Source organism: Schistocerca cancellata, chromosome 4 (assembly GCF_023864275.1).
Source record: "Schistocerca cancellata isolate TAMUIC-IGC-003103 chromosome 4, iqSchCanc2.1, whole genome shotgun sequence".
Taxonomy (NCBI): Eukaryota; Metazoa; Arthropoda; class Insecta; order Orthoptera; family Acrididae; genus Schistocerca; species Schistocerca cancellata.
Window position 1 is genome coordinate 549,049,122 of NC_064629.1, and position 27,434 is coordinate 549,076,555.

Consider the following 27,434-nt stretch of genomic DNA (forward strand, 5'->3'; position numbering starts at 1 on the left):
CCTCTCAAGCACCCACCCTCGGTTCCACGTTTTGGTTCAATCACTATCTCAATTTTCTCATACCTGCTTCAACCTGTTCCACATGTGGCAATTTGAATATATAGAATTCTTTCTTCCTCCAGTCTCCTCACAAATGTCACATGCTTGTAGTGTTTTTATTGTATTACACATTTAATAACCTAGTTACACTTTGAACACAGATTTCTTAGTACTAAAGAAAAATGTGGTGTGCATACTTCACAGAAATTTCAGACCAATGACCTCTTGTTTGCTGCTTACTGGATTACACATAACAGCAACAATATAGCCAGTATAATAATAATAATAATAATAATTATTATTATTATTATTATTATTATTATGATCATGATGATGATGATAAAACACCAGTAAAAGTAAGCAATTCTGATCATCTGAAGAGCGTTGTTGACATAACAGCAAATAGACTAATGATGACACTTTGGAAATGACATACTAACAATATTAGTAACAAGCACGCCACTTTAATTTTTTTCCCAGTACATCTATCAGTCAAGTTTATCTGGAATGGAGATTAGGGTTTTGTGTCTTGCTGATGATGCATTAAATACTGATGAGTATAAATTTGGATTGGGCAAGGATGGGGAAGGAAACTTTTTATACAGATCATCTTGGTATTCACTCCAACTGACTTAGAGAAAGTGCAGAAATCTTAAACATGGATGGCAGGATGGGAACTTCATCCCTGAATGCGAGTTTAGTGCCTTAACCATAGCACCTCACTGCTCTATTTAATGAGTAGTACGCAATGGTTAGCAACTTCATCTTCCACTTAGACTTGCAGCCTGAAGTGCTTTAAACTCAATGCCATTGCAGATAGAACATTTTTATAGCACTATCCACCTTGCAGATGCAAAAGAACCAATAAAAGAACTAATAAATACATTCATATGGCACAAAATATGTAAAACACACACACACACACACACACACACACACACACACTCTCTCTCTCTCTCTCTCTCTCTCTCTCTCTCTCTCTCTCTCTCCGGTAGCAGAGTGCATCCCGATTCTGGGAACAATCCCCTACACTGTAGCTAAGCCATTTCTGTACTATATCCTTTCTTCCAGGAGTGCCATTTCCACATGATGTTTAGGAGAACTTCTGTGAAGTTTGGACGGTAGGACAGAGTTACTGGCAGAAGTAAAGTTGTGAGGGTGAGTGATGAGTTGTGCTTGGATAGCTCAGTTGGTAGAGTGATTGGTCCCGAAGGCAAAGGCCCCAGGTTTTAATCCTGGTCCAGCACTCAGTTCAAATCTTCAGGGAAGTTTCAACCACAGAAACGTTTAATTCACATAAAAAGATGGGCTGGTCACTATTTACCTACACAAGATGCACTTCTACTGCAGTCAATTAAAAACTCAAAACAGAACTTGAGTAAGGTTATTTACTCTTTACATTACAGCTTATTATCTAGACAGCTGATATAGACCATAAACCCACATTTTTGAGGATTGCAAACTCAAACTCTATCCGAATAGGCCTCAGATGGCCCAATGGTACCAGCCAACCATAGTGTCATTCTCAGCTGATACGTATCACTGGATGCGAATATGGAGGGGCATGTTATCAGTGCACCACTCTCCCGGCTGTTGTCAGCTTTTGTGACCAGGGACACAACTTCTCAATCAATATTTAGAAAAAATTCTAATTTCACAAAAGGCCTTCAACACCAGAATAACTAGTGTACACAAATAAAGCTTACTCGGAAGGTAGCCCTGAATGCTGATTAACAGGTAAAATGGAAGGCCTTGTCAAAGAACTTAGTTTCTTCCAATACTATACTATTTTTGTCTATAAAATTACATAAAAGACCAGAAACGATAACTCACCCTCCCAGCCCCGTGACATGAAGGTTGACGACACCAAGGCACAATGTGGCTGCCACGGCAGCATCCACAGCATTTCCTCCTTTCTTCAGAATGTCAGTCCCAATAGTAGAACATTCTATACTGTCTGTAGCAACACTTCCATGTGGAGTAAACTGTAAGCATTCTTTACTATGCTTAACAGGAATTTATTGTACTAAAATCTATTGACTAACATGAAATTTATACTAGCAAGTTTGCTATGCTGAATATATTTCTCTCACTTCTGACACACGAGGCATGAAGTTTCTTGGTAAAACAAAATTATGCACAATAACTAAGCTGTATAGTGCTCATCGGGCACCAATCTGTGTCAGTAGGTATATGAATCTTCAAGGTGAGCAAAGTTTGAGGACTGCTGTGGCACTCCAGACAGTAGACTAAAAATTCCAATGGATATTTTTTAGTGCTTTATCACATTAATACTTTTGTTTCTGACAGCAACAAACCTGGCTGTAGACAGTGGCTGATAGCTCTCCTCTTCTAAGATCAGGCCATCTACAGAGTAAATGGAAGCTGTACAAAAGTAAAAAAGGAAATACCGAGTTGCTCAAAAGTGTATCAGCAACACATTGCAGGGCCCACATTCGATACATGATTAGTACTGGATTAATTAATTAGTTAGTTATTTATTTACACGTCCCACAGATCATTTGAAAGATTCTCTCATCAAAATGATGTGGAAGCAGGCAGTTTACAGGATCTCTATACATGATTACTGTTAGCATTAATTTTATTCCTACACATACGACTACAAGGATTTTTTTCCTTTTTTTTCTAGCTACCAGTTTTTAAGTAGAAATTTGTCAATGGAATAGAAGTTGTCCAGGAGAAATAATTTTAAATTAGGTTTAAAACTTACTTCACTATCTGTCACACATTTCTATGTTCTTTGGCCAATGATCAAAAATTTTTATTGTTTTTTGTTGATCTCCTCTCTAAGCCATTGACAGCTATAATAATGGGTAATAAAGGTCATTTAACTCTCTAGTGTTGTAGGTAGTGTCAAATTGTGATGGATTATTTATGACAAATTTCATTAGTGAAAGTATGTATTGTGACGGCACAGTTAAAATGCCTAGCTACCTGAAGAGGCACCTACATTACGTCCATCGGTGAACACAATACATTATTCTTATTGCTCACTTTTGTCCAATCAACACTTTCTTTCCGAGTGATGTTACCCCATTAAATTATTGCGTGAGACATTAATGAGTAGAAATATGCAAAATATGTGGGGAGGTTGATATGTTTGGATCCAAGATTAGCAATTACACATAGAGTAAAAGTAGTTGAACTTAACTATTTGTAAAGCTCAGTAATATGCTTCTACAAATTTTCATCAATATGTACACTGAAAAATTTGGAGCATTCTACCTCACTTACTGACTCCTGCTGATGTGCTACATGAATTGTTGATATGACTATTTGTTGTACAGAACTGAATGTAGTATCTCTTTTCAAAATTTAGAAAGTCTATTTTTAGAGAACCTCTTAATAATTCTTTGTAAAATATCACTTACCAACTCTTATGTTGCTTTCTCTTTAATGGGATTTCTTATAACACTAGTCTGTCTTCAAAAAATAGCAATTTTGCTTGTTAAATGTTAAGTGGAAGATAATTCACATATATAAAGAATAAGAGTGTACTCAAAATCAAAGCCTGTGGGACTCCCTTTGTGATTTTACCCTAGTCACTAAAATTTTCTACCTTTCTGACATTGTCTGAATTATTCAGCACAACCTTTCGCATTCTGTTTGTCAAGTATGATTCAAACCAGCTGTGTGTAAAGCCATCAATTCCATAAAACTTGAGTTTTTCTAAGTGAGTATCATGTTCTACACAACTGAAGGCCTTGGATGTATCTCAAAAAATGCCAACTGGCAATACATTATTATTTAAGGCTTGCACTATTTGATAAGTGAATATATAAATAGCATTCTCAGTTGAGCAACTTTTCTGGAATCCAAACTGTGAAGTGCCAAGTAAATTATTTTCACTTAAGTGTGTAGCTACTCTCGAATACATTACTTTTTCGAATATTTTGTGAAAAGATGTCGGTAAGGATATTGGATGATAATTGCTTAAGTCTGTCTTGTCACCTTTCTAATGAAGTGGTTTAAAAATTGCATATTTTAAACTTTCTGGAAAAATTCCTTGTGCCAATGACACATTGCATATATCACTAAGGGCACTACTTATTAAGTTGGAACAACTTTTCAGAAACCTGTTTTAAATACCACCAACCCCACGAGAGCTTTTGTTTTCTAGAATTTTTATAATGGTATTCATTTTAGTGAATGATGTTGGTACCACTTCTAGCTGCTTAAAGTTTTGTAGCACGGCATTTTTAATACATTCTCTTGCTTCTTCACCTGGTCCATTTAATCCTATATCTGCTGCTACGTTTAGAAAGTGATTGTCAAAGTACTTGCAACATGTGAATTATCAGTCATAACATTGTCATTTAGTTTAACTGTTATGACATCTTGTATACTGACTGGCTGTCCTGACTCCCATTTGACAATGCCCTGTACAGGTTTAATCTTATTATATGTATTATTTATTTCTCTCAGCAAAGGCATATTTCTGGACATTTTGTCTGCAGCTCGTGGTCTAGTGGCTAGCACTGCTGCCTCTGGATCACGGGGTCCTGGGTTTGATTCCCGACCAGGTTGGAGATTTTCTCTGCCTGGGGCTGGCTGTTTGTGTTGTCCATCACCATTACCATCACCATCACCATTCGGTGATAGTGGCAAGATTGGACTGTGTAAAAATTGGAACTTTTTATGGGTGCTGATGACTGCCCAGTTGAACGTCCCACAAACCAATCATCATCATCATCATCATCATCTGGACATTTTAATGACTTTCCTTAAAATACTACAGTATTTTTTGTAGTATGCAGGTAATGTCAGATCTTGATTTAACTCTGGCCTTTACATACATTTCTGTCTTCCTCTTACATAGATTTTAATTCCCTTAGTTACCAATGGCTTACTTTCTTTATAATGGATCTTTTGGATAATTTTTTATGAAAGCAACTTTCAATTATTGGATACAACTGTGTTTAATCTTAAAAGACAAACAAAGTCATGTGGATCACAAGACTGTGTTTGGGAATAATCACCAACACCGGTTGCGTTGTGCATGCCTGCTTCCATATAGAGAAAATAGAGCCAATCTTTCATGCAGAGTCATGTGCCAGTACCTCACGAGCTCATATTCCAGGGTATATAACACTGGTGACACAGATAATGTCAATGAAGACATTGCTTCTACGCTTACCAGCTAAACAAGATCATACGTTTGCTGTGTGATGGTATGGGGCAATAATGTGTCACTTTACCGTCTTATTTTCCTTTTAATGAAAATTTGTAATGCCATTTCTGTTATATTCCAAGCAAATATACTTAATTTTTGCTATATAGCACTTTTGATTTTCATCCTCACCTGGAGTTCATATACGTACACTGTAACAAAATTTAATGATATAGCTAATCTTTTATGCTGTAAACCCAATAAACATAATTCAAGGAATCAGAAGCACTACAATTTTATTACATCAGATAGGTTGAAATGTGGAAGATGAACTCACCTAATTCTTCTATTTGCTAAAACATTTGACTCCATTACAAGAATTATGGATACAATGATATGCCAATTCAGTATAGGTGCCATTAAGTGCTAAGGTGTCACTCTCTTTTATCTGCCCCCTTACAGAGATTGAGGGCAGTGGTAGCTCTGTTAAGCACAGACCAATTCCAACATTGCCACTTGACATATGATTCAAGTGACCAGTGACCTGAGGCCTGATGCATTACACACAAAATCTCCTACTGCCCTCAACCCTGCAAAACATTTCACTGAACTCCATACATGGCAACCTGCTCTCTTCACCGAAGAGTCAAGCAGTATATTGCTCCCTCCTACGTATATCTCGCGAAGAGACCCTGAGGATAAAATCAGAGAGATTAGAGCCCACACAGAGGCATACCGACAATCCTTCTTTCCACGAACAATACGAGACTGGAATAGAAGGGAGAACCGATAGAGGTACTCAAGGTACCCTCCGCCACACACCGTCAGGTGGCTTGTGGAGTATGGATGTAGATGTAGATGTCCTGTCACTTCCAGACTCAATCTACATAATCATATTCCCAATCCCTGTTCTTCTGAGATTGATTTTTTGTTAGACTTTTATTTTATTTTATTATTTTTTTTAATTCACCCCTGACATTCCTTTCATTCTCACTTTACGCCCATTTCCCTGTCTCTCTGTCCATTTGAGGTCTACTTAAGAAGGGAAATGGGTTAGCACAGTGGTTGTTGTTGCTGCCACAGTTGTTTGTGAGAAAGGCAGATTTTCTGCCTGAAAATCTACCAATTAAAATCAACTGATTTAACCTAATGAGAGCTACTGGTATGCTGTAAACTGTAACTTTCCTCAGACACTTTTAATTAATATGTAGACATATCAGCTGCTGCGTTTACAAGGAATTTGTATTTTGCTGTAAGAATTTCCAATTGCAAGGCAAAATATGCTGCCAACGTGCACAACTGTACATGCTTGAATGTCCTTACTTACAGTAGTGGTTCAGTGACACTGAATTACTTACCCTTTGCTCCTCAACAAAGACAAAACATTATCTGTTTCTGCCCATATTGTTAACCTAAATTAAACATACCACATGTCAGGTGCTATCAGTCTTAATTTTCTCCACCAACTGCATATTCATTATTTTTTAAAATGAGAGTTGTATTTGCTAATTTCCAACACCGAAAGCCTCAAAGATTAAACATGGCCAATATTTAGATTGTTATATGTGTAACATTAATCCTACCAACCTGAGCTCTCTGTTGGGAACCTGGGTTCTGCCTCTCACAAGCCTGGATGAGGAGCAGTATCTTAAAAAATGGTAGTTCAACTGGCCCAAAGACTGCAATAGTCTTTGAGGCAAATGGGGTCAGTCGATCATCAATAGAGCTCACAGAGCAGAAAGAGCAAACCTTATTGTTGGAGTAAACATAGATAAGTTTCATCTTGAAGGAAGGCAGCAGTTCTTTCAGTAGTCAAATCTAGTGGAAATCGAACAGATTTATACAGCAACTGGTATGTTATCTGCAAGTATGGTGGGGATTGTTTTGAAGTCTGCAGCACTGCAATGTGGAAGACAAAAGGTAACCATGAAATTATCATTCCTTCCTACTTGCAATTCTCTGCTACAAAAATTAACACAGCTTCTTTCTCATCGTAGCAGCCCCTATTAGGTTCTCTGAGAAATAATTACTCAAAATGAGCTATCAATGTAGTGCGCATACATAAAACTTGTTTTTTTGTGCTCCATGATTTTTCAGTTTTTAGAGGGATAAAATGACACTATAGTGTTTATCTTTGGCATGCTTATGCAGGAAATGTCACAAAACTGTCTAGGTGTCAGATCTGTGCACTGCACACATGAATTTACAAATATAAGTTACATCTACATCTACATGATTACTCCGCAATTCACATTTAAGTGCTTGGCAGAGGGTTCATCGAACCACAATCATACTAACTCCCTACCATTCCACTCCCGAACAGCGCGCGGGAAAAACGAACACCTAAACTTTTCTGTTCGAGCTCTGATTTCTCTTATTTTATTTTGATGATAATTTCTACCTATGTAGGTTGGGCTCAACAAAATATTTTCACATTCGGAAGAGAAAGTTGGTGACTGAAATTTTGTAAATAGATCTCGCCGCGAGGAGAAACGTCTTTGCTTTAATGACTTCCATCCCAACTCGCGTATCATATCTGCCACACTCTCTCCCCTATTACGTGATAATACAAAACGAGCTGCCCTTTTTTGCACCCTTTCGATGTCCTCCGTCAATCCCACCTGGTAAGGATCCCACACTGCACAGCAATATTCTAACAGAGAATGAACGAGTGCAGTGTAAGCTGTCTCTTTAGTGGGCTTGTTGCATCTTCTAAGTGTCCTGCCAATAAAACGCAACCTTTGGCTCGCCTTCCCCACAATATTATCTATGTGGTGTTTCCAACTGAAGTTGTTCATAATTTTTACACCCAGGTACTTAGCTGAATTGACAGGCTTGAGAATTGTACTATTTATCGAGTAATCGAATTCCAACGGATTTCTTTTGGAACTCTTGTGGATCACCTCACACTTTTCGTTATTTAACGTCAACTGCCACCTGCCACACCATACAGCAATCTTTTCTAAATCGCTTTGCAACTGATACTGGTCTTCGGATGACCTTACTAGACTGTAAATTACAGCATCATCTGCAAACAGCCAACAACAACTGCTCAGATTGTCACCCAGGTCATTTATATAGATCAGGAACAGCAGAGGTCCCAGGACGCTTCCCTGGGGAACACCTGATATCACTTCAGTTTTACTCAATGGTTTGCCATCTATTACTACGAACTGCGACCTTCCTGACAGGAAATCACGAATCCAGTTGCACAACTGAGACGATACCCCATAGGCCCGCAGCTTGATTAGAAGTCGCTCGTGAGGAACGGTGTCAAAAGCTTTCCGGAAACCTAGAAATACGGAATCAACTTGAGATCCCCTGTCGATAGCAGCCATTACTTCGTGCGAATAAAGAGCTAGCTGCGTTGCACAAGAACAATGTTTTCTGAAACCATGCTGATTACGTATCAATAGATTGCTCCTTTCGAGGTGATTCATAATGTTTGAATACAATATATACTCCAAACCCCTACTGCAAATCGACGTCAATGATATAGGTCTGTAGTTTGAAGGATTACTCCTACTACCCTTCTTAAACACTGGTGCGACCTGCGCAATTTTCCAATCTGTAGGTACAGATCTATCGGTGAGCGAGCGGTTGTATATGAGTGCTAAGTAGGGAGCTATTGTATCAGCGTAATCTGAAAGGAACCTAATCGGTATACAATCTGGACCTGAAGACTTGCCCGTATCAAGCGATTTGAGTTGCTTCGCAACCCCTAAGGTATCTACTTCTAAGAAACTCATGCTAGCAGCTGTTCGTGTTTCAAATTCTGGAATATTCCATTCGTCTTCCCTGGTGAAGGAATTTCGGAAAACTGCGTTCAATAACTCCGCTTTAGTGGCACAGTCGTCGGTAACAGTACCATCGGCACTGTGCAGCGAAGGTATTGACTGCGTCTTGCCGCTTGTGTACTTTACATACGACCAGAATTTCTTCGGATTTTCTACGAAATTTCGAGACGTTTCGTTGTGGAACCTATTAAAGGCATCTAGCATTGAAGTCCGTGCCAAATTTCGTGCTTCTGTAAATTTTAGCCAATCTTCGGGATTTTGCGTTCTTCTGAACTTCCCATGCTTTTTCCATTGCCTCTGCAACAGCGTTCGGACCTGTTTTGTGTGCCATGGGGGATCAGTTCCATCTCTTACCAATTTATGAGGTATGAATCTCTCAATTGCTGTTGCTACTATATCTCTGAATTTGAGCCACATGTTATTTCTTTGTGTACACGTCAGACCACATGCATCAATAAATTCACTTAGAAAATCTAGTTCCTAAATTTTTATGCAAAATTAAATATGGTTTCAGGTCGACTGTATCAAAACTCATGCATGTGTTAACATATATAGTGTATTCTTGAAAGTCGACTGCTGTGAAGAACGTATTTCGTAAATAAGACCAGTGGCAATCTACAATTATGCTTCATACAATTTTGTTGTTGGTATCCTCATTCACCCCAATTTCAGTGTATATCTGTGTGAGTGAAGATTTTTTTTGAGACTTTTTGGTAGTTTAGGAGTGTTGTGCATAATATATTCTGTAGTAAATCTATAGCTGCTTATTCTAAAAATGTCAGCAGTAAAATGTAATTGAGAAAGTGTTTCAATTTTAACCATAGTTCAGCTAATTACACAATTAGTGCATTATTTTCACCTTTTTCATGCTCATTGACTGGTCTATTCTAAGGAAGTGTTTCAAAGTGGATGATCATGATGTAAAAATAGCTCTTACGAAATCAACAGCTGTGGCAAAGTAGTGTGTACTGGGCCTCTCATATCAGTATCTGTCATATTTAGTTTCCCCTCTAAACAGTAGTGTATACAATATGCACTTGGACCGAGCGAGGTGGTACAGTGGTTAGCACACTGGACTCGCATTCGGGAGGACGACGGTTCAATCCCGTGTCCGGCCATCCTGATTCAGGTTTTCCGTGATTTCCCTAAATCGCTCCAGGCAAATGCCGGGATGGTTCCTTTGAAAGGGCACGGCCGGCTTCCTTCCCCGTCCTTCCCGAGACCGATGACCTCGCAGTTTGGTCTCTTCCCCAAACAACCAACCAATATGCACTTGGTGTAAATTTCTGGCATTTTCTAGTTTGTTATGATCATAAATTCAAGTAGAGTGGGGGGCAGCGGGAGGGAGGGAGAGGGGGGGGGGGGCAAGGAACCAATACATTATATCCCAGCATCTCATCATAACAGAAATCACTTACAGCATAACATTTCCAACATAAAATCTTATAAACAAACATGTAGAGCATTCACGTAATCTATCAACTTTGGAGTCGCTGGCAGGCAGTCTTCTGGTTTACCATAATACAATGATGTGGGGCATTCTTCTGTGGCATGTCTGATTGTCTGTGGTTCTCCACAATCACAAACTGGGGATGACTGCTTATCCTATTTATATAAAAAATGTACACATCTAACATGTTGGGTTCCCATTCCTTTTAGTAGTGGCCATGTTATGTGCGGAAAGGCAAATCACAGTGGTTTTAGGGTGATACACGTCAAATTGTCATTTTGTTGTCCAGTCAACTCTCAAGTCCAAGCATTAGTAAAGATGAACTCATCCTCCACAATGACTCTTGGTTGGCTGGATTAGCGATTAAAGGGACTAAACTGAAAGGTTATCAGTCTCTTTTTTTCCTCAGTCACACAGGTCTCAGATTAAAACCATACCTCAAAATAATCTTATCCCTTCAAATCTGGGAGAGGAACAAAATACGTAAAACTATGTGTGTAACCACAATGAAGTAGAAAACAAAAGTATCAAGCCAAAATTGAAAAGGAAAAAGTGGTAAAAGGTGTTAAAACAATATAGCAGATGGTCTTGGCTGGCTGATCACAAGAATAAAAAAAAGGATGGGCCAGCCATTCTGAAACACACTAAAATTGCCAGCCTAAAAATACGAGGCAAGGGAAAAACAGAAGATGAAGAGATGAACAACTATTCAAACAGACAGCAACAGGAGAAGCAAGGAAGGGTTAAAATGTAGATAGGGTGAGGGCCTGAAAGATGAGAGTACAGCACCCACCCTTAAATAGAATGATAAAACCCCCTTCATGGATAAAACTTAAAAACTATGTTAGCCATTGAGGCATTGTCACCTAAAAGCGAAGGGAGGACATCAGGGAGATTAGAAGTCCGCCGCAGGGCAGCTACATTTGGATAGTCCAAGATGTGGACCACTGTCAAGTGTGAATCACAGTGAAGCTGAGGTGAGGTGAGTCTTTGTGATGTAGGTGGTGACCGTGACTCAGCCAAGTACAGCCGATGTGGAAATCGCAAAGTCCTTGCGAGGGGCTTCCATAGAGGACCTCCACACATTCACTTTTGGCAAAGTCAGGAAGTGCCATTCTGTATTCCAAACCCCATAAACCTTGCAGCATAATGCCAATCGAAGATCAGATTTCGATACGCCAATCTCCAGGCTCAGTTTGCAAGTAGCCTGTTGGCAAGTTCATTTCCCAGGATTCCGACATGTCCTGGGGTCAGTACGAAGACCACTGGATGCCCACACCGTTCGAGAAAGTAAATGGACTCTTAGATGGCGATCACCTACGGATGGCAAGGATACCACTGGTCGAGAGCTCGTAAGGTGCTCGAGGAGTCACTACAAATGAGGAAGGACTCCCTGCCGCAGTAACAGATATGCTCAAGAGTGCGAGAGATGGCTCCCAGATCTGCAGTGAAAACACTGCAGCCATCTAGCAAGATGGCTGTTCAGTATGTCCTGTATGAGCATACGTGAATCCCACATAGCCCTCAACCATCAAGCCATCTGGGTAAACTACCTCTGAACTCTGGGACCTATCAAGAATAGAGAGAAACAGTCAGTGGAGGGCTGCAAGATGAACTGAGTCTTTACGACTTATGGTATGTCCTGACAAAGCTGTGGTCGAGGTATGTATGACGGAGGTGTACATGAATGGACCCAAAGGAGGGGTGGCAGAGAGAAAGACTCGAGTTCAGTGAGAAAGGGCTCAGATACGGACTGCAATTGTAATCCCCAATCTGGGCCACCATTGTGGGAGATGGACTGCCATGTCAGGGAAACGAGATGGTAATTAGGATGTTTAAGTCAGCTGTGAATGTGTGCGGTATAATTGGCAAGCTGCTGCTGTTGCCAGATCTGCAATGGCGGAACCCCAGCTTCCACGAATGCACTATACACAGGGCTCATTCAGAAAGCTCCCGTTGTTAGTCTAACTCCACGATGGCGTATAGGGTCCAACATCCACAATACTGATGGCGATGCTGAACCACACACCAGGCTCCCATACTCAATATGGGACTGTACGAGGGCTTTGTACAGCTGCAACAATGTAGGGTGATCTGCACCCCACTCGGCGTGACTCAGGCATTGAAGAACGTTAAGGTGCTGCCAGCGCTTTTGCTTAAGTTGACGAAGATCAGGAAACCAAGTTAAGCGGACATCCTAAAAAGCAATAAGAGTCCACTGCATTACAGAGGTAGTCATCAAGACAAAGTTGTGGATGTGGGTGAATTGTACGACAGTGAAAGAAGTGCGTGACCCAAGTTTTGGCAGCTGTAAGCTAAAAGCCATGGGTGAGACCCCATGACTACACTTTTTGCATGGCTCCCCGCAGTCGACGTTTAGCCACACCAATAGCAGATGAGCACAAGGAAATGCAAAAGTCGTCAGCATATAAGAAGGGTAATACTGAGGACTCCACCGATGCTGCGAGACCATTAATGGCCACCAAAAAGAGTGGGATGCTCAGTACAGAACCCTGCGGGACCCCATTCTCTTGCATATGGGGGGAGCTGCATGAAACAGCAACTCAAACTCTGAAGGTGTGCTGCAACAAGAAGTTCTTTATAAAAATCTGGAATGGGTCATGGAGGCCCCACTCATGTAATATAGCAAGGGTGTGGTGCTGCCAAGTGGTGTCGTAGGATTTCGTCAGGTCACAAAAGACAGCAATAAGCTGATGACAGCAGGAAAAGGTCATTCAGATGGTAGACTCCAGGTATACCAAGTTGTCAGTGGGGCCCTGGGAAAGAGCCAGAAGGCCCCGAAACTCAAGGAGCCAACAAAACCGCTGACTCACCATGTGTTTGAGCAGCTTCCACAGAACATTGGTGAGGCTATCCATATATAGTGGGTTCTAACCAGGTTTGAACACTGGAACAATGATACTTTCTCGCCACTGCAATGGGAATTCGCCATCGCTCCACATGTAGCTCATGATGACAAGGAAGTGGCGCTGGTATCCTGCTGATAGATATTTAACCATTTGGTGAAGGATGCGGTCTAGCCGAGGGTTTGTGTAGGGACACTGTGCAAGGGCACTGAGAAATACCCACTCACTGAATGGAGCATTATATGGTATGTAATGAAAGGTAGTTGTTGTCATTCCACCCACTGTTTGAGGGTATGAAAGGTGGGGTGGTAATTCTCAGATGCAGAGGTTCAAGCATAATGCTCACAAAATGCTCTGCGATTGTGTCTGGGTCAGTACATATAGCTGCATGCGTGGAAATCCCAGCTATACCTACAGGGGTCTGATATCCGTAGAGGTGTCTGAGCTTAGTCCAAACCTGGGAAGGAGAGGTTCGTGTTCCAATGGTGGAGATGTACCATTCCCAGCACTCCTGCTTCCATCTTTTGATTAGTTGACAGACCTGGGCATGGAGCTGTTTGAAGGCAATGAGGTGCTCCATTGATAGGTGTTGCCTATGACATTCTACGGCCCCCCTACGATCCCCAATGGTTGCAGTGATTACCAGCAACCACCAAGGCACTGCCTTACACCAGGGGCAACCTGAGAAACAGGGGATTGCCAATTCAGATGCAGAAACAAGGGCTGTAGTAATATTCCAGATCACCACATCGATGTTGCCATTGATGGAAAGCCAATGGTGGTAGCAGAGGTGAAAGCATCCCTCTCAATCAGGGTAAGAGCCCATATGGGCAAGCGTCCAGATGAGTGACATCTTGGGAGGGACAGGAAAAGCAGAAAGTGGTCACTATCACACAAGTCGTCGAGAGTTCTTCAGTGGATAGATGGTAGAACGCCACAACTAAAAACTGAGAGATGAATGGCCGAGTATGTGCCATGTGCCACACTGAAATGAGTGGGGGCACCTGTATTTAGAAGGCAACGGTCAAGTTGAGTTAGTAAATTCTCGACATCTTAACCACGACCAGTAATCTTGCTTCCAGCCCACAAAGGGTTAAGGGTGTTGAAACGTGTGGCAAGGCGGAGGGGGGGAGTTGATAAATTAGTGAAGGCAATTCATTCTGTGATACTTCACCATCTGGAGGAAGGCAGACGTTGCAGATGGTAACTTCCTGCATTGTTCTCACCCTGACAGTCACAGCTTCTAAAGTTTGTTTGAAGGGGCACAGCTTTGCTATAGACTGAGGAAAGGACGTTTGTACATACTCCATCTGACATCCTGTTAGTGTCATTATGATTTTCGTAATACGTCTGATAGCCACAAAGAGCAACACAGAAAGCAGGTGTATTGCTTAAGAGTTTACGTGGCTCAACAAGATGAGGGAAATTACCACTGCAATTCCACTGTAGGATGCTGCTTCCTGTAGTCTGGGAGGGCATGAAGAGACCAAAGAGGCAGTTTAAGCCTCAGGGTCATCTGAGGCTGCTGGTGGAGTGCTTGTATCTATTAACATTGCTGCTGAGGCATCGGCGAGCTCTAGGTCCACGGGGGATGCGAAAATCTCCACCTCATCCTCAGATGTGGAACTGGTAGAGAGTGGTGGAGTGAGGGCCACTGGAGTTTCTTGTTTCTTACCAGATTTCTTCTTTGTCTGTTTGCTTCTCTTAGGGGCTGGCTGGGGGGTTTCTCTGAAGAACCTTTAGGTACAGATGAAGAGCATGAAGTCCTTCAACCAACAGCTTGTGGCTTCTCCACTGGCTGGTGTTCACTTGGAAGGTAGAATCCTAGGAGACCCCCACCATGCCAGAGGAGCCGGAGGATGCTGTTCCTTTTCCAGATGGGGTGATTGGACTGATGGCCCCAGAGGGGGGGGGGGGGGGGGGGGGGGGGGACATTGCTCCCAAAGTAGATGCTTTGGGAGCAACAGAAGAAGTGCCACCAAACACCAAGGAGAGGGGAGGGGGGGGGGGATGTAGTTGGGTGCCCATGAGAGCCCACTGTACAAACAGCAGGATGCAATGGACGTCCGCAGTCTCTACATAAGGCAATGGAATTGCCCAAATTTCCAGTACTTAAAGCACCGCATAGGGGGAGGAACATATGATTTTACATCACATCAGTATACCATCACCTTGATCTTTCAGGTAACAAATCACCCTCAAAGGCCAAGATGAAGGCACCGGTAGCAACCCTATTATCTCTATGTTCCCTAAGACGTGCCAAATTATGTGAACACTTCATTGTTCTAAATTAGCACATAGCTTGTCATTGGACTGCAGTAGGAGGTCTTGATGAAAACTAATCCCCTGGACCACGTTTAGGCAATTATGGGGAGCGACTGAAACGAGAATATCAGCCTGCTTGTCACAGTCAAGCAACGCCCGTGACTGGGCTGGGGACGCTTTCTGAATCAGGACTGACCCATGTCTCATTTTGCACAAAGCTGCCACTTCCCAAAATTTATCCTCCAGGGTTCTCAACAAAAAAAGAGAGGCTTTGTAGCCAGAAAGGAATCCCATGTTCTGCCGCAAACTAAGTACCGGGGTGAATATGGCTCTCTTGTTTCTCTAGCCATGCGTTCCTCTCATAGTGTAGTTAGGGAGTGGAATGATTTGGGGTCATACTTCTCAGCATTGAACTCTACCCTTCCCTTCTTAGAGACTACTGGGGCCATCTGCCAACCAGTAAAAGATGACTTGGTTTGCTTCTTGCGGGTCATTTGCCCTGATCAGAGGCTCTCCCTGCGGGCACCACACAGCCACAGCAAAAGCCACCTGGCATGATGGCTGTTGAGGGAGTCCTGATGCCCAATGAAGACAGGCATCTACTCCTTGGCACTCCTTAGCATGCATGGGGAGTTTGCAGCTCAGGCATCAGCAGTGTGATACCTGTGTTATCAGGGGGCTACAACCACGAGGATACCTGATGACCCCTACATGAGGGACTGGCTACCATGCTGGATATAGGGTGTGAAAAGATCTATCATTATCATGGGCGTAGAAGAGGAGAGCAGACATGGATGTAAATGGTGCTCCCCATAAGGTGTCCTCGCCCAAATAGCTGGATTACAGGTGGAGTTGCAGGGCTATGACAATAATATGTGCACAAGGTCTCAGCACAGAAAGAATATATGATGCGACATGTAAGGCATCGCACTTCTGAAAAATTTTGAAAATGTGGAGGTCAAACCCTAAAAGGGGACGATGACTCACAAGACTGAAAAGCAGGACACTCCATTTAGCGGCCTCTTACAACAGGCAGGAATACCTCATGTCTATTCTAGCCGCCAAACCACCAGAGGGAGTCACCCTTGCTGCCATTGTTGGTGGTCATCTACAGCGGGGTTGTTTATGGTTTGCATCATGAGTGTCTTGCTGGATTGGCAGGTTTTTAATGTCTGTGATCCTTTTGAATTCATTTGAGAGAACATTCATGCATCACAGTTAAGGGAGTGGAATGTGGCTTAGTATTGGCAGCCTTTCCATAGGTTTTGATATGAAAACACCACAATCATTCTCTTGGCATTTTTTGGTTGGTCATTTATCTTTCGTACATATGGGCTATTTAGTCATACTGGGGTACAACATTTAGCAGGTGAGAAGACAAGAGCCATAGCAGGAGAATGTAGGGTGGATGACAATGCTTCCCTCACTGCACTACAGAGGTTTTAAATTATTTTTGCTGTTTTTGTTAGATGCTCTCGGAAAGATAGAGTTTTTTAAAGGGTTACCCCCTAGTACATAGATGTTTCATTGAGAGTAAGTGAAGTGTTTGCAAAATGTATACTGAGTTTTTTTGGTGAGTTTATTATTTATGTGGAAGCAGGAAACCTCTATTTTGGATGTGTTGGGTTGGAGCCTCTATTTACAGAAGTGCTTTCACACTACATCTAGGTTCTCTGTTGTTTCTTCTGATTCTTCAACTGAGCAACACCTTGTTGCAAGTACCCAATTGCCAGTGTACCTGAAATTCCTTTGTTTTGTTTTTTGGGTATCCGCAATGTGCAGAGAAGTGGAGCACAGGCTGATCCCTTTGGTATACTGTTTTTTAATTTTATTTTGGCACTGATACTGGATTCTATGACTACTGGGAACAGCCAGTTGTTTAGTACATTGTTGTTTATGCGAGAGATTGGTTTACAAACAATTACGTGAAGAAGCTTGCAAATCAATGTCTCCTCTCCACAATGTCCAATGATGAGTCAATGAAAACAGCTGTAGTTTTAAGTTTTCTTTGAAATCCTGCTTCAATGTAGATAGTGATTAACAGAACTTGATCTTTGCACATTCAGTTTGGCCAGAAGCTTCCTTGTTGAATTAAGGGTGCTTCAAGCAATTTGGAACTGATTCCTTTATGGGTAAGCCATTCTAGTAGCTTATATGTCACAGATAGTAGTTTTATTGGTCTCTTAGGGCAGTCAACTGGTTTGCCACATTTAAATATTGCGATATCTCCCACAATTTAAATTCTTGTGAGATATTTCCTGTTTGCATAATATCTGTGAAGAAATGAGCCTTTCATAGTTTGCATATTTACCACAGTTTATTAGGAATTCACAACTGATATTGTCAAACCCTGGAGCTTTTCGTGGTCCTACGTGTTTAAGTGCTGTTGAGATTTCTCCACAAGTGAAGGGATGGAATTGTTTGGTTTCTGTGGCTTCAGTTTATAGGGTTCTGAGTTATCATTTCGCACTGACTGGTTTTGCTTTGTATTTTGATTCTCTGAATGTCACTACTAGATGTGAAGAATGGTAACAGGATTAACTGTTGTATTCCTATGTGTTGAGGCTCCCCTTCCAAGATTCCTTGATAATGTTCATGCTTGTCAATTCTATGTCTGAAAAAATTCAGGCTTTTTACTGTTTCCATCCACTTTTGCCATCGCACCACAGCTGGACTGTGTGTTAGTTAATCTACTATTTATTGATCACCATTTTTGAGGCAGTCTTGGTACAGGTCCTCACTGTTTTGGGACCAACCAGATATGTACTGTTTTTGGTAGCCTCTTGGTATAAAGTTTTTGGCAGGTGTAATTATGGTGCCGGCAAAATTTTTTGTGGATTCTGCTGGTAAAAGGTAATCAACCTAAGGATCTGTCTTGTTATGTAGAGAATTTAGGCCAATCAGCCTTCCCCAGAGTCCACCTTGGGCGAGACAGATGTGATTAATGGGATTTGTGTTCCTACCTATATTATTACTGGTCAGTGCTGGTTATGTGGGTAATCATTGATGTCTCTTCATGATACTGCTAGGATGAGGCCATTATTGTCAGCTGAAATGAAACATATATTGGGATTGTATTCCTGCCTCCACACTACTGACTTAAAAGTAGCTCGTCAAATCAAACACCTTTCAGTTATCTGTCGAGACAGTAATCACAACAATAGTGTTGTTGTAATTAATTTCGATCTTTCTAAAGCTTTCAATATGATTAGTCATGAAATTCTTTTAGATAAGTTGGAAGCAATGGAAATAAAAGGTATAGAAAACCAGTGATTTCAATCATATCTGTAAAATATGATCACAGGTTGGGGAGGTCACATCAGCTAATGCTAATTGTAAAATCATATTAGTATATGATGCAAGAAAAGTCACAATACATGCACCCAGGGTAGTTTGTTTAGGAAAGAAACTACATACAATTTGGTAAGATGATTCTTCATCTGGTACTGGGTGGAAATGAGTTAGAAAGGGTATGATGCACAAAACCTTTAGGAATATATGTTAACCAAGACAAATGGGAAAGACCATGTAACAAAACTCTCCCAGAGACTCAGTTCTGGATGTCTTGTCTGATAATTATTTCTAAAGTTTGCTCCTCAGATGATACTAAATTGGCTTATTTTGGTTACTTCCAGTCACTTGTAGCCTATAGAATAGTTTTGTGGGGTAAAATTAATAACAAATTAAATGAAATTTTTACATTACACAAAAGCACTATTCGAATCTTGTTGCACAGCTCTGCTCCTTTTACATAGACACAGTCCCATCACATTAATGTGACCACCAGCTATGTTCAACATCAATGTGCAATAAGCACCCACAGATGGCAGTACTAACAGTGGAGGATATATAAAGCTTGTCAGGGGATACAGAAAACAGTGGAGTCATTGTTGTAATGCAGAAACGGAGTGATTTATCTGCTGCCCAAAAGGGTGTCATCATTGGCTTTTGGGCCAAGAGTGGAACCACTTCCAAAATGGCTAAGTTTGTAAACTGTTTGCCTGGTGCCATGGTGAAAGTATAATGTGCATGGCAAAATGGTGCTATCCTAAACTGGCGCCATGGCAACTGTGGTGCACCATGGGCCATTGATGACCACAGTGAACGACGGCTGTGGATGTGTGTACAGTCAAATAGACATGCAGCTGTTGAGCAACTGACCACCCAAATGAGTCACAGGATTACTAACAGCATCTCCTCAATAACTGTCCAGTGAACATTGGCACGTATAGGCCTTCACAGTAGATGCCTGGTTCATGCACCCAAGCCGACTGCTGTTCATTGGTGACAAAGGTTGGAATTTGCACACCAGTACCGCAACTTGACGTTCACCAAGTGGTGACAGGCAGCCCTCTCAGATAAATCATGCTTAGTGCTCCACTGGACAGATGGTCATTGGCGTGTACAGCATGAAACGTCTGAAAGCAATCGCCCTACAACAAATGCCGGAAGGGCCCAGGTCTGAGAATGGAGCATTATGGTCTGGGGAATGTTCTCGTGGCATTCCGTGGATGATATTGTATTACAGCAGGCACAATGGATCAGCAAAATTATGTATATATCCTTGGGGACCATGTTCACCCCTACATGTAGTTTCTTTTTTCCTTGACATGATGGCATCTATCTGCAAGAAAGTGCAACATGTTACAAACCTGGCAGCATACACGTGTGGTTTAAAGAATGCCAGGATGAGTTCATTGTGTTCCCCTGGCCACCAAACTTCCTGGATTTAAACCCAGTCAACAATCTGCGGGACTACCTCGATCGGGCTGCTCGCACCATAGATCCTGAACTGAGAAACCTAGTTCAGATGCCCACGGCACTGGAGTCAGCATGGCTCGTCACCCCTGTAGGTATATTCCAGATCCTTGCTGATACTCTTCCTGCAAGTCCCACACTGGCTCGTTATCCCTGTTGGTACCTTCCAGAACCTTGCTGATACTCTTCCTGCAAGTCCCACAATGTAAAAGTTGCTTATTCAGGCTTTTGCAGGGGGTCACATTAATGTGAATGTGACCATACACAAATGCGTGTTGATGACAAGAGCTAGACTTGGTGACCTGCAAACAAACTCTCATTACCACAGTTACAGTACTCACAACTGTGGGTCCCTCAACCCACATCCCATGTGAGCCACTTTGAAGACATTCTTTATCATCCAATGCCAACATAAAAAAAACAGCTTTTAGAGCAAAGTTAAAACAATCTCTCATGCTGACAGGTGTAAATGAATATATTAGCTTACAGGGTTAATAGGCCTTCATTTATTGTAGAGTTCTTTTGATTCTGTTAGCTGAAGTACAATCTATGCTATTTGTCTTTGCAAAGAATGTTTCTGCTGTTGGTTTTCTGTTTCAGATACAGTGTAATACAGCCCCACCGAGAAGAAATCCGGTGTTAAATCACTTGTGGTAGATATATTGACAGCAGGTTTTCATGTGTTATACTTTTCAGCAGCGCTATATACCGCAGTAGGTGTTTGTATTTTTTCAGGGGTGTTCTATATAAAAGTTTCATAATTTACCTACATAATTTATTTAAATTAGTTTTTGGAAGATGTCCACCATGAACAGAACACAGTTTCTTTTTCCTTCTATTACCCATACATTATTCACTGAAATTTCAGCACCATTGGTGGGCTTTTTTGTTACCACATGTTGTAGTTTTCCTTTTTTTAAATGTTTTGCTTTACAGTTTTTTTTTCACAGCCTATCATTTTTTTTTCTTGTTTCCTGCTTACCTTCACTGTGAAAAGCTGCACTATTTAACTTTCATAGTCACCGTTCATAAACTACGAAATTGTTCTTATTCTTATAGGTTCAGTCAGCTGGAAATGACCAAATTTAGTGTTAAGCTTCCAGCAAGTTGAATCCATATTGAATTAAAGAATTGACGTACCATCTGGTTATTGAGTATTCAGTCTCCAATAATTATAAAAAACCCAATACATACTATTTCGAGTACAAATCCTCAGTATCTTTGATCTTACTAATTATTATTATTATTATTATTATTATTATTTGTTGTTGTAAAACACCTGGGAGTAGTATTATGTGGACGCTATACCATGGCAGCTACAGATGGGGAGTGTTTCGAACTACGGTTGCATAAGATACCGGTTAGAGGTTGGGCCTGAACTACCACCACCAACCGCAGCAACCAACTGCACTGCAGCCACTACCAAATGCTTTGTGTACCCCAATTTATTTTGTGTTGTTGATTGCTTGTTTTCTTTTCTCATTCTGAAATGAGTGGAGAGACTAATCCTGGTGCATAAAAGGATTCAAATGTTTCTCACGACAAAAGGAATCAGCGACCCCTATGACTTATGTCAGTTCTGCTTTCATGGAAGCACAGAATATGGATGTAGGATGACAGCCCTTCAAGAGGGAGGTGGGGCTTAATCCCCCACCCCGCTGCTCTGCCCTCGGGCAATCTAAATTCTTGTTTGTTTACGGTCACGACCGACTGCCACGATATACTGTCCACATAACACCCAAGAGTTAAAAAGGCCATTTCATTTAACAAAGTAGTGACAGCATCTAGCAACTCCTATGTACTAAATGATATTTGGTAGCTCTTCAGTGTCACATTCTCAGAGGCAAGCCTAGTGAATACACAGAATTTAAATCAAGTTTATGATTACAATTTACCTAATGCAAAGATGGTCCAATCAAAGTATTGGCTTAGTTTAAATTACCCTTTAAAAAAAAAAAATAAAAAACAGAGTACAGTAGCCTACATAAATTTGAAATACAGAGTTGCATACCTGATAATCACCAAAGTGAATTTGGGCAGCTAATGCTATTGCCACAGCAAGAGTAAGTGTAAAAAAGCATGTAATTATAATACGTAGGCTTCCCCCATTTTCATCAGTTTCTGAACAAAAATGACATCTCCAAGAGATTCTTTTATGTCTTTCATAGATATGGTGCTTCAGTGGGAATGATTCGGTTTGTTCTGGACTCACATACGGCCCAGATATGGTTGTAACACCTCCAGATTTTATGCAACCTGCTTGAAAAAACAAAAATGAATATCTCAAAAAACACACACACACACACACACACACACACACACACACACACACACACACACACACACACACACGGGCTAAGATGAATTTTCAGAGGAAGTCTACAGACAAAATATGAAATGTTTAGTTTCTCGTCTTAGGTGTGCCAGTGACTGTCACTGACAAATATAGGCTGAATTATTCTTTTTTTTTATGTAAAAACTGCAATTCTGTTTGCCAACTCTAGGTGTGAGCATTTGACAGGTTGGAGAAGATGAATATAATTAGTAAGTCAAGATCAATAATTATTTCATGATACTTTTGGCATGAAAGTAAGGTCAGTGAATGTAAATGTCATACCACAAAGAGATGTTAGCCATGTCATTGTAAAAATGTACCACCAAAAGTAAACTGCCGGCTATAAGGATGGACAGTCATTATCTATTTGAAAATATAATACATGGGGTCATATAATTCCTGTTTTTGTTACTATTTGCTTAGTTTCATGTTCCATTGATAATTTTGAAAGATAAATTGTAATGATGTGGAATGATCATTTTTCACATGTTGCAAATTAATTTGTACATATGGTTACATGCTAAATATTCCTTTTTTTTAGAAAAAAGGAAAAGATGTGAATTAGTAGTTCCTTCCCAGCAGCTTTTACACATTACAATAATAAAAATTATTCTATGAAATAGAAGAAGTTGTCAAGGAGAAATTTCTCAGTCTGTCTTCAAATTTTACTTTGCTCTCTATCAAGACATTTTATATCACTGGGTAAGTGAACAAAAATTTCTGTTGCAGCACTGTTCGCCCCTTTTTATGCTGAAGACAACCTTAATGTGGTATAATGAATGTCATTTTTCCTTCTGGTATTGTAATTATGTGTATCATTGTCCCTTTTGAATTTCAGTGGCTTATTTACAGCAAATGTCATGTGGGAACGAATATACTGTACAGCAGTAGTCAGAATGCCCAACTCCTTAAACAGATGTCTACAAGTCAACTGTGGGTGAGCACTTTTTTGAGTAATGAAGACTTTCTTCCTTAAAGATGAGTTACCCCAAAACATTGTTCCGTATGACATTATTGAATGAAAATATGTGACCTTATGGATTTGTGTCTTCCCCAAAATTTGCAATGATTCTAAGTGCAAATAAGACTGAACTAAGTTATTTGAGGAGTTCCAAATTGTTCTTTTTCCAGTTTAAATTCTCATCAATTAGAACACCTAACAATTTTGAAGTTCCTACCATACTTATTACTTCTCCACCACGCGTTACACTTATCATTGGTGTAGTACCCCTAGATGTGCAGAACTGAATACGTTGTGTCATTTTAAAATTGAGGTGAGACCATTTACAGGAAATCAATGAGACTTTTAAGAACTTAGTTTACCGCTTCTTCTGTCTTTGTATGTATTCTTGGCTTGATTACAATACTAGTGTCATCTGCAAAACGAACTAATTCTGCTTGTTGCATATTGGACCAAACATTATTTACGTATGAGAGCAACAATAGCGAACCTATGACTGAGCCTTGGGGAACCCCATATGTGATTTCTCCCCTCCCGCTCGGAATTATGTCCCCGGATTATATTAGCTCAATTACTAAGTACAAGTTTCCGCATTCTTTTGGTTAGATACATTAGCCACAGGTTGGCTATACCAATGTATATTTTTGGTTGGAGCTCACGCAAATAGTGCACGAGCCTGTGTAGTCAACGACGTGGAAAGGTACTAGAATGCATTGTGAAAAACAAAAAAGAATTATTTCAATTTTCTGCTATCGTGAGATGAAAAAACTGATCCACATTTTAGAGGATGTTTTCAAACGTAACTTGCTTTGAACAACCTGCCACCACATCAAGTATCAGTAGTTTCATACAAACACAGGGTTCATAGTCACACTGATATGGTTTATTTTCTGAAAATACTGACTTATAAGTTATTAATTCCATAAGCTATACCCTGCATATCTGTAACCATTGTCTTAAAGTTAAACGAAACTTAAAAAACTATATACCATATGGAGCAAATATGCATATATGGTTTACGACTCTAAAACAATAGAAATACCGAGATTTAATAAAAAAAAAGTACATGTATCAATATGATTCATAAAGAGTATTCACGAACTGAGACCATACCGAGTCTTTAACTACACAATTTTCACGTCGAAATATATATACCTGAATCGTTTAAAACTGCACTGCTGTCCCCCATAACGAATATCTAATACAAACGAAGTAGCTTTGTGTTACTGCCAAGAATACAACAACCAAAGCACCTGTCTTTCAGTTTTTCAAAAAATTACAAACACCTAACATTTTGACGTTTCCATTCGCTATTATCCCATTAAAGATATTCTCAAATCAGTGAACAGTGAGAATGCCAAAGATAGTATCAACGATGCTTGATTGACGATGTGTAGCCCATTTCAGTAAGCAACGAAAACTTGCACATGCAACTGTCGCCACTACATAGGCCAGTCAGGTGGTTTGTGTAAGGTGCGTACCGATTCACTGTCATATGAGCTGACAGAAGTGTGTCAATGCAATGTTTTCACAGGTCTATTAGGCTAGAATATCAGTACTATGATTGGCATGTCCAGGTTTTCGTTGGGTGTGAAAACAAGGTTTCATACGAACCACTGTTGTCGATTCCTGCACCAAGGATGTTGTAGAGGAAGAGCTGTTGTAAAGGAAGAGCTTTGCTCGTTTCCTAGTAACGGTGAGTGGGTGTGGGGGTTTGTATTTTGGTGGGGTGATCGAGTGAACGGAATGTAGCGGAAGTAGAAAAATTGTTTGTTTACCATCCGAACACTCAACAGGAACGTAAGACATAATGTCTTCGCTTTATTAACGATGTTTCTAACATGAATTATAACTACATTGACTACGAATCCATTTCTATACTCGTAAAAAGAACAATAATTTTAGACAACAAACATGCAAAAGTTTGGCGCAATTGCTGTGCTTGTATTTAGCTTCATATCTGGGGTTCAAGTGAAAGATAAATTTAGAGAAGACCCTGTCTACGTGGGTTGTTACATGTTTAGCAATGAAAACATTTACTTGTACGAACCAACAAATGTCGGAGCCGCCAACACAGTTGAGGAGTGTGTCGCAGTTTGTGCTGACAAATATTATAGGTGAGCGTAATAAATCTTGTTAGCTTAGCACCATTAGGAACGTATTATTTATTTTTTTATGTTCCTTTCACTTTCTAGAAGTGTTGTGTTTGTGCCACGTAAGGAAATCAATAACATGATTACTTTTTGTTGCCTGTTCGTCTTACTAAGTATTATATCTTATTATCGGACGCAAGGAGACCCATATTATATACTACACAATAGCGCGTGACTGGCCTGAGGTGATTTTTACATCAGACACTAAGTGGTAATACAAGGAATTTTAACACCAATCACCAAGTGTTAACACAAGGAATTTATTCATCGCCCTGGATGACGTGAAAAACGGCTTAGTTTTTCAGATTCTGTTATTTCTAAGTCTTGCATCTCTGTAGGAGTAGCTTTCAAATTATACAGAATGCAATTCAAACGACCATACAACTAGTGCACGGCATCACTACTGAGTATAAATAGGCCTACTTACAAATAAGAAGGCGGAATGGAGAAACAAAATTGCAGCATCAGTTACCAATTTATTGTTGTTTTAGAAATGGAATGTGCAGGCTTCATCGACGACTGTCACGTTGACCAAAAAATAACAATGTTTTGTTTATGGAGGAATATTTAATATGGCATTTTGCAATAATGACCCAAAATTAAGAGGACATATCTGGGACCTACAGTAAACTTAGCAGTAAGCTGGAGTATTCCGTTTTATTGTAGCAAAGGTCTTGCATGTTCCAAGGCATTATGGCACTTGTGTGACAGGCTGGAAAACATTGGTGCAATATTAGGTACCTCTTTTGTCCTTTACTTTAGGATGCTCATTTGCAGATTGTAGGAGCACCATACATATTAGCATTTGCTTATGAGCAGTGTTGGTGATAGCCACATTACAGTAACACTAATTTCTTAGCTTTGTAATGTGGTAAATCTCTGTATCAATTTATGAGGTGCTGAAGTGTGAGATGAGGTGGATTACAACACTATTCAGCAATTCTGTAGGTTTTTACTGTTCCTTCAAACTGAGTTGATGGGCGGGAGCGAGTGTAAAGGTATTTCCCATTGATGGTCATTACCATGAGCCACCGTGCCGAGTGTCAACTTAGTTTGTGTAGATAGTAAGCCAGTCCGATATGGTGGTGTCATTATGTTTCCATAGAGCCCCCTGACACCACAGGGATCACACTGCTGAAAGCTGAGCTGCTAGCTCCCCATGCATGCCAAGGAGTAGATGTGCTTCTTCCTGGGACATCAGGACTCTGGGCAATGGCTATAGTCTCAGATGACGTTTGCTGCCACTGAGTGCTACCCTTGGGGAGAACCTAGGACTGACGTTTTGCACATGAAACGTATCAAATTAAACCAGAACATTTTCTTTTCTAGTCCAGCCATCTCATCAGACAGGTATAGAAATTTCTATGCGGTGAATTACAATCCTGCTGCTTTCTTCACCCTGGCTCTCCCATCATAAGAGGGACAAGCCGGACAATTCGGAGTGAAACAATTTATCCCAAACCTGGTATGTACTCAAATAGGTAGAGATTTTTTTTCTGCAATGAAACCAATATTTTTTGACGAAGACATTGAAGATAAATTTGGAGAACTTGTCACTGGGAAAAATTTGTGATGGGTCGTTGCTGATTAAAGCCTCCTCTACTGTACAGTCTACAGCTCTTCAGGTGTGTGTGAACAACTGAGTGACATATCTGTGACCATTGCTTCATATAAAGCT

At 40.6% G+C, this 27,434-nt stretch overlaps 2 protein-coding genes across 4 annotated transcripts in view; one reads left to right on the plus strand and one right to left on the minus strand.

The window, feature by feature from the left end:
- LOC126183781 (glutathione hydrolase 7-like) overlaps positions 1–24,940 on the minus strand; it is a 52,464-nt gene extending 27,524 nt beyond the window's left edge. Inside the window, exons 1-3 of one of the 2 annotated variants that reach the window (XM_049926018.1) lie at positions 24,759–24,940; positions 22,319–22,563; positions 1,873–2,024 (exon numbers count right to left, since the gene is read on the minus strand). In XM_049926018.1, coding sequence (XP_049781975.1) covers positions 1,873–2,024; positions 22,319–22,563; positions 24,759–24,792 — 431 coding nt within the window. In that variant the 5' untranslated portion in view covers positions 24,793–24,940. Of the gene's footprint in view, positions 1–1,872; positions 2,025–22,318; positions 22,567–24,758 lie in introns of both variants that reach the window. The other variant, XM_049926017.1, reaches the window with a different exon arrangement.
- A 360-nt stretch (positions 24,941–25,300) lies between these two features.
- The window catches only part of LOC126185149 (putative inactive tyrosine-protein kinase Wsck), a 197,722-nt gene continuing 195,588 nt past the window's right edge, over positions 25,301–27,434 (plus strand). For both annotated transcript variants that reach the window (XM_049927994.1, XM_049927993.1), the window contains exon 1: positions 25,301–25,720. In XM_049927994.1, the coding sequence (XP_049783951.1) occupies positions 25,518–25,720 (203 nt within the window). In that variant the 5' untranslated portion in view covers positions 25,301–25,517. The remainder of the gene's footprint in view (positions 25,721–27,434) is intronic.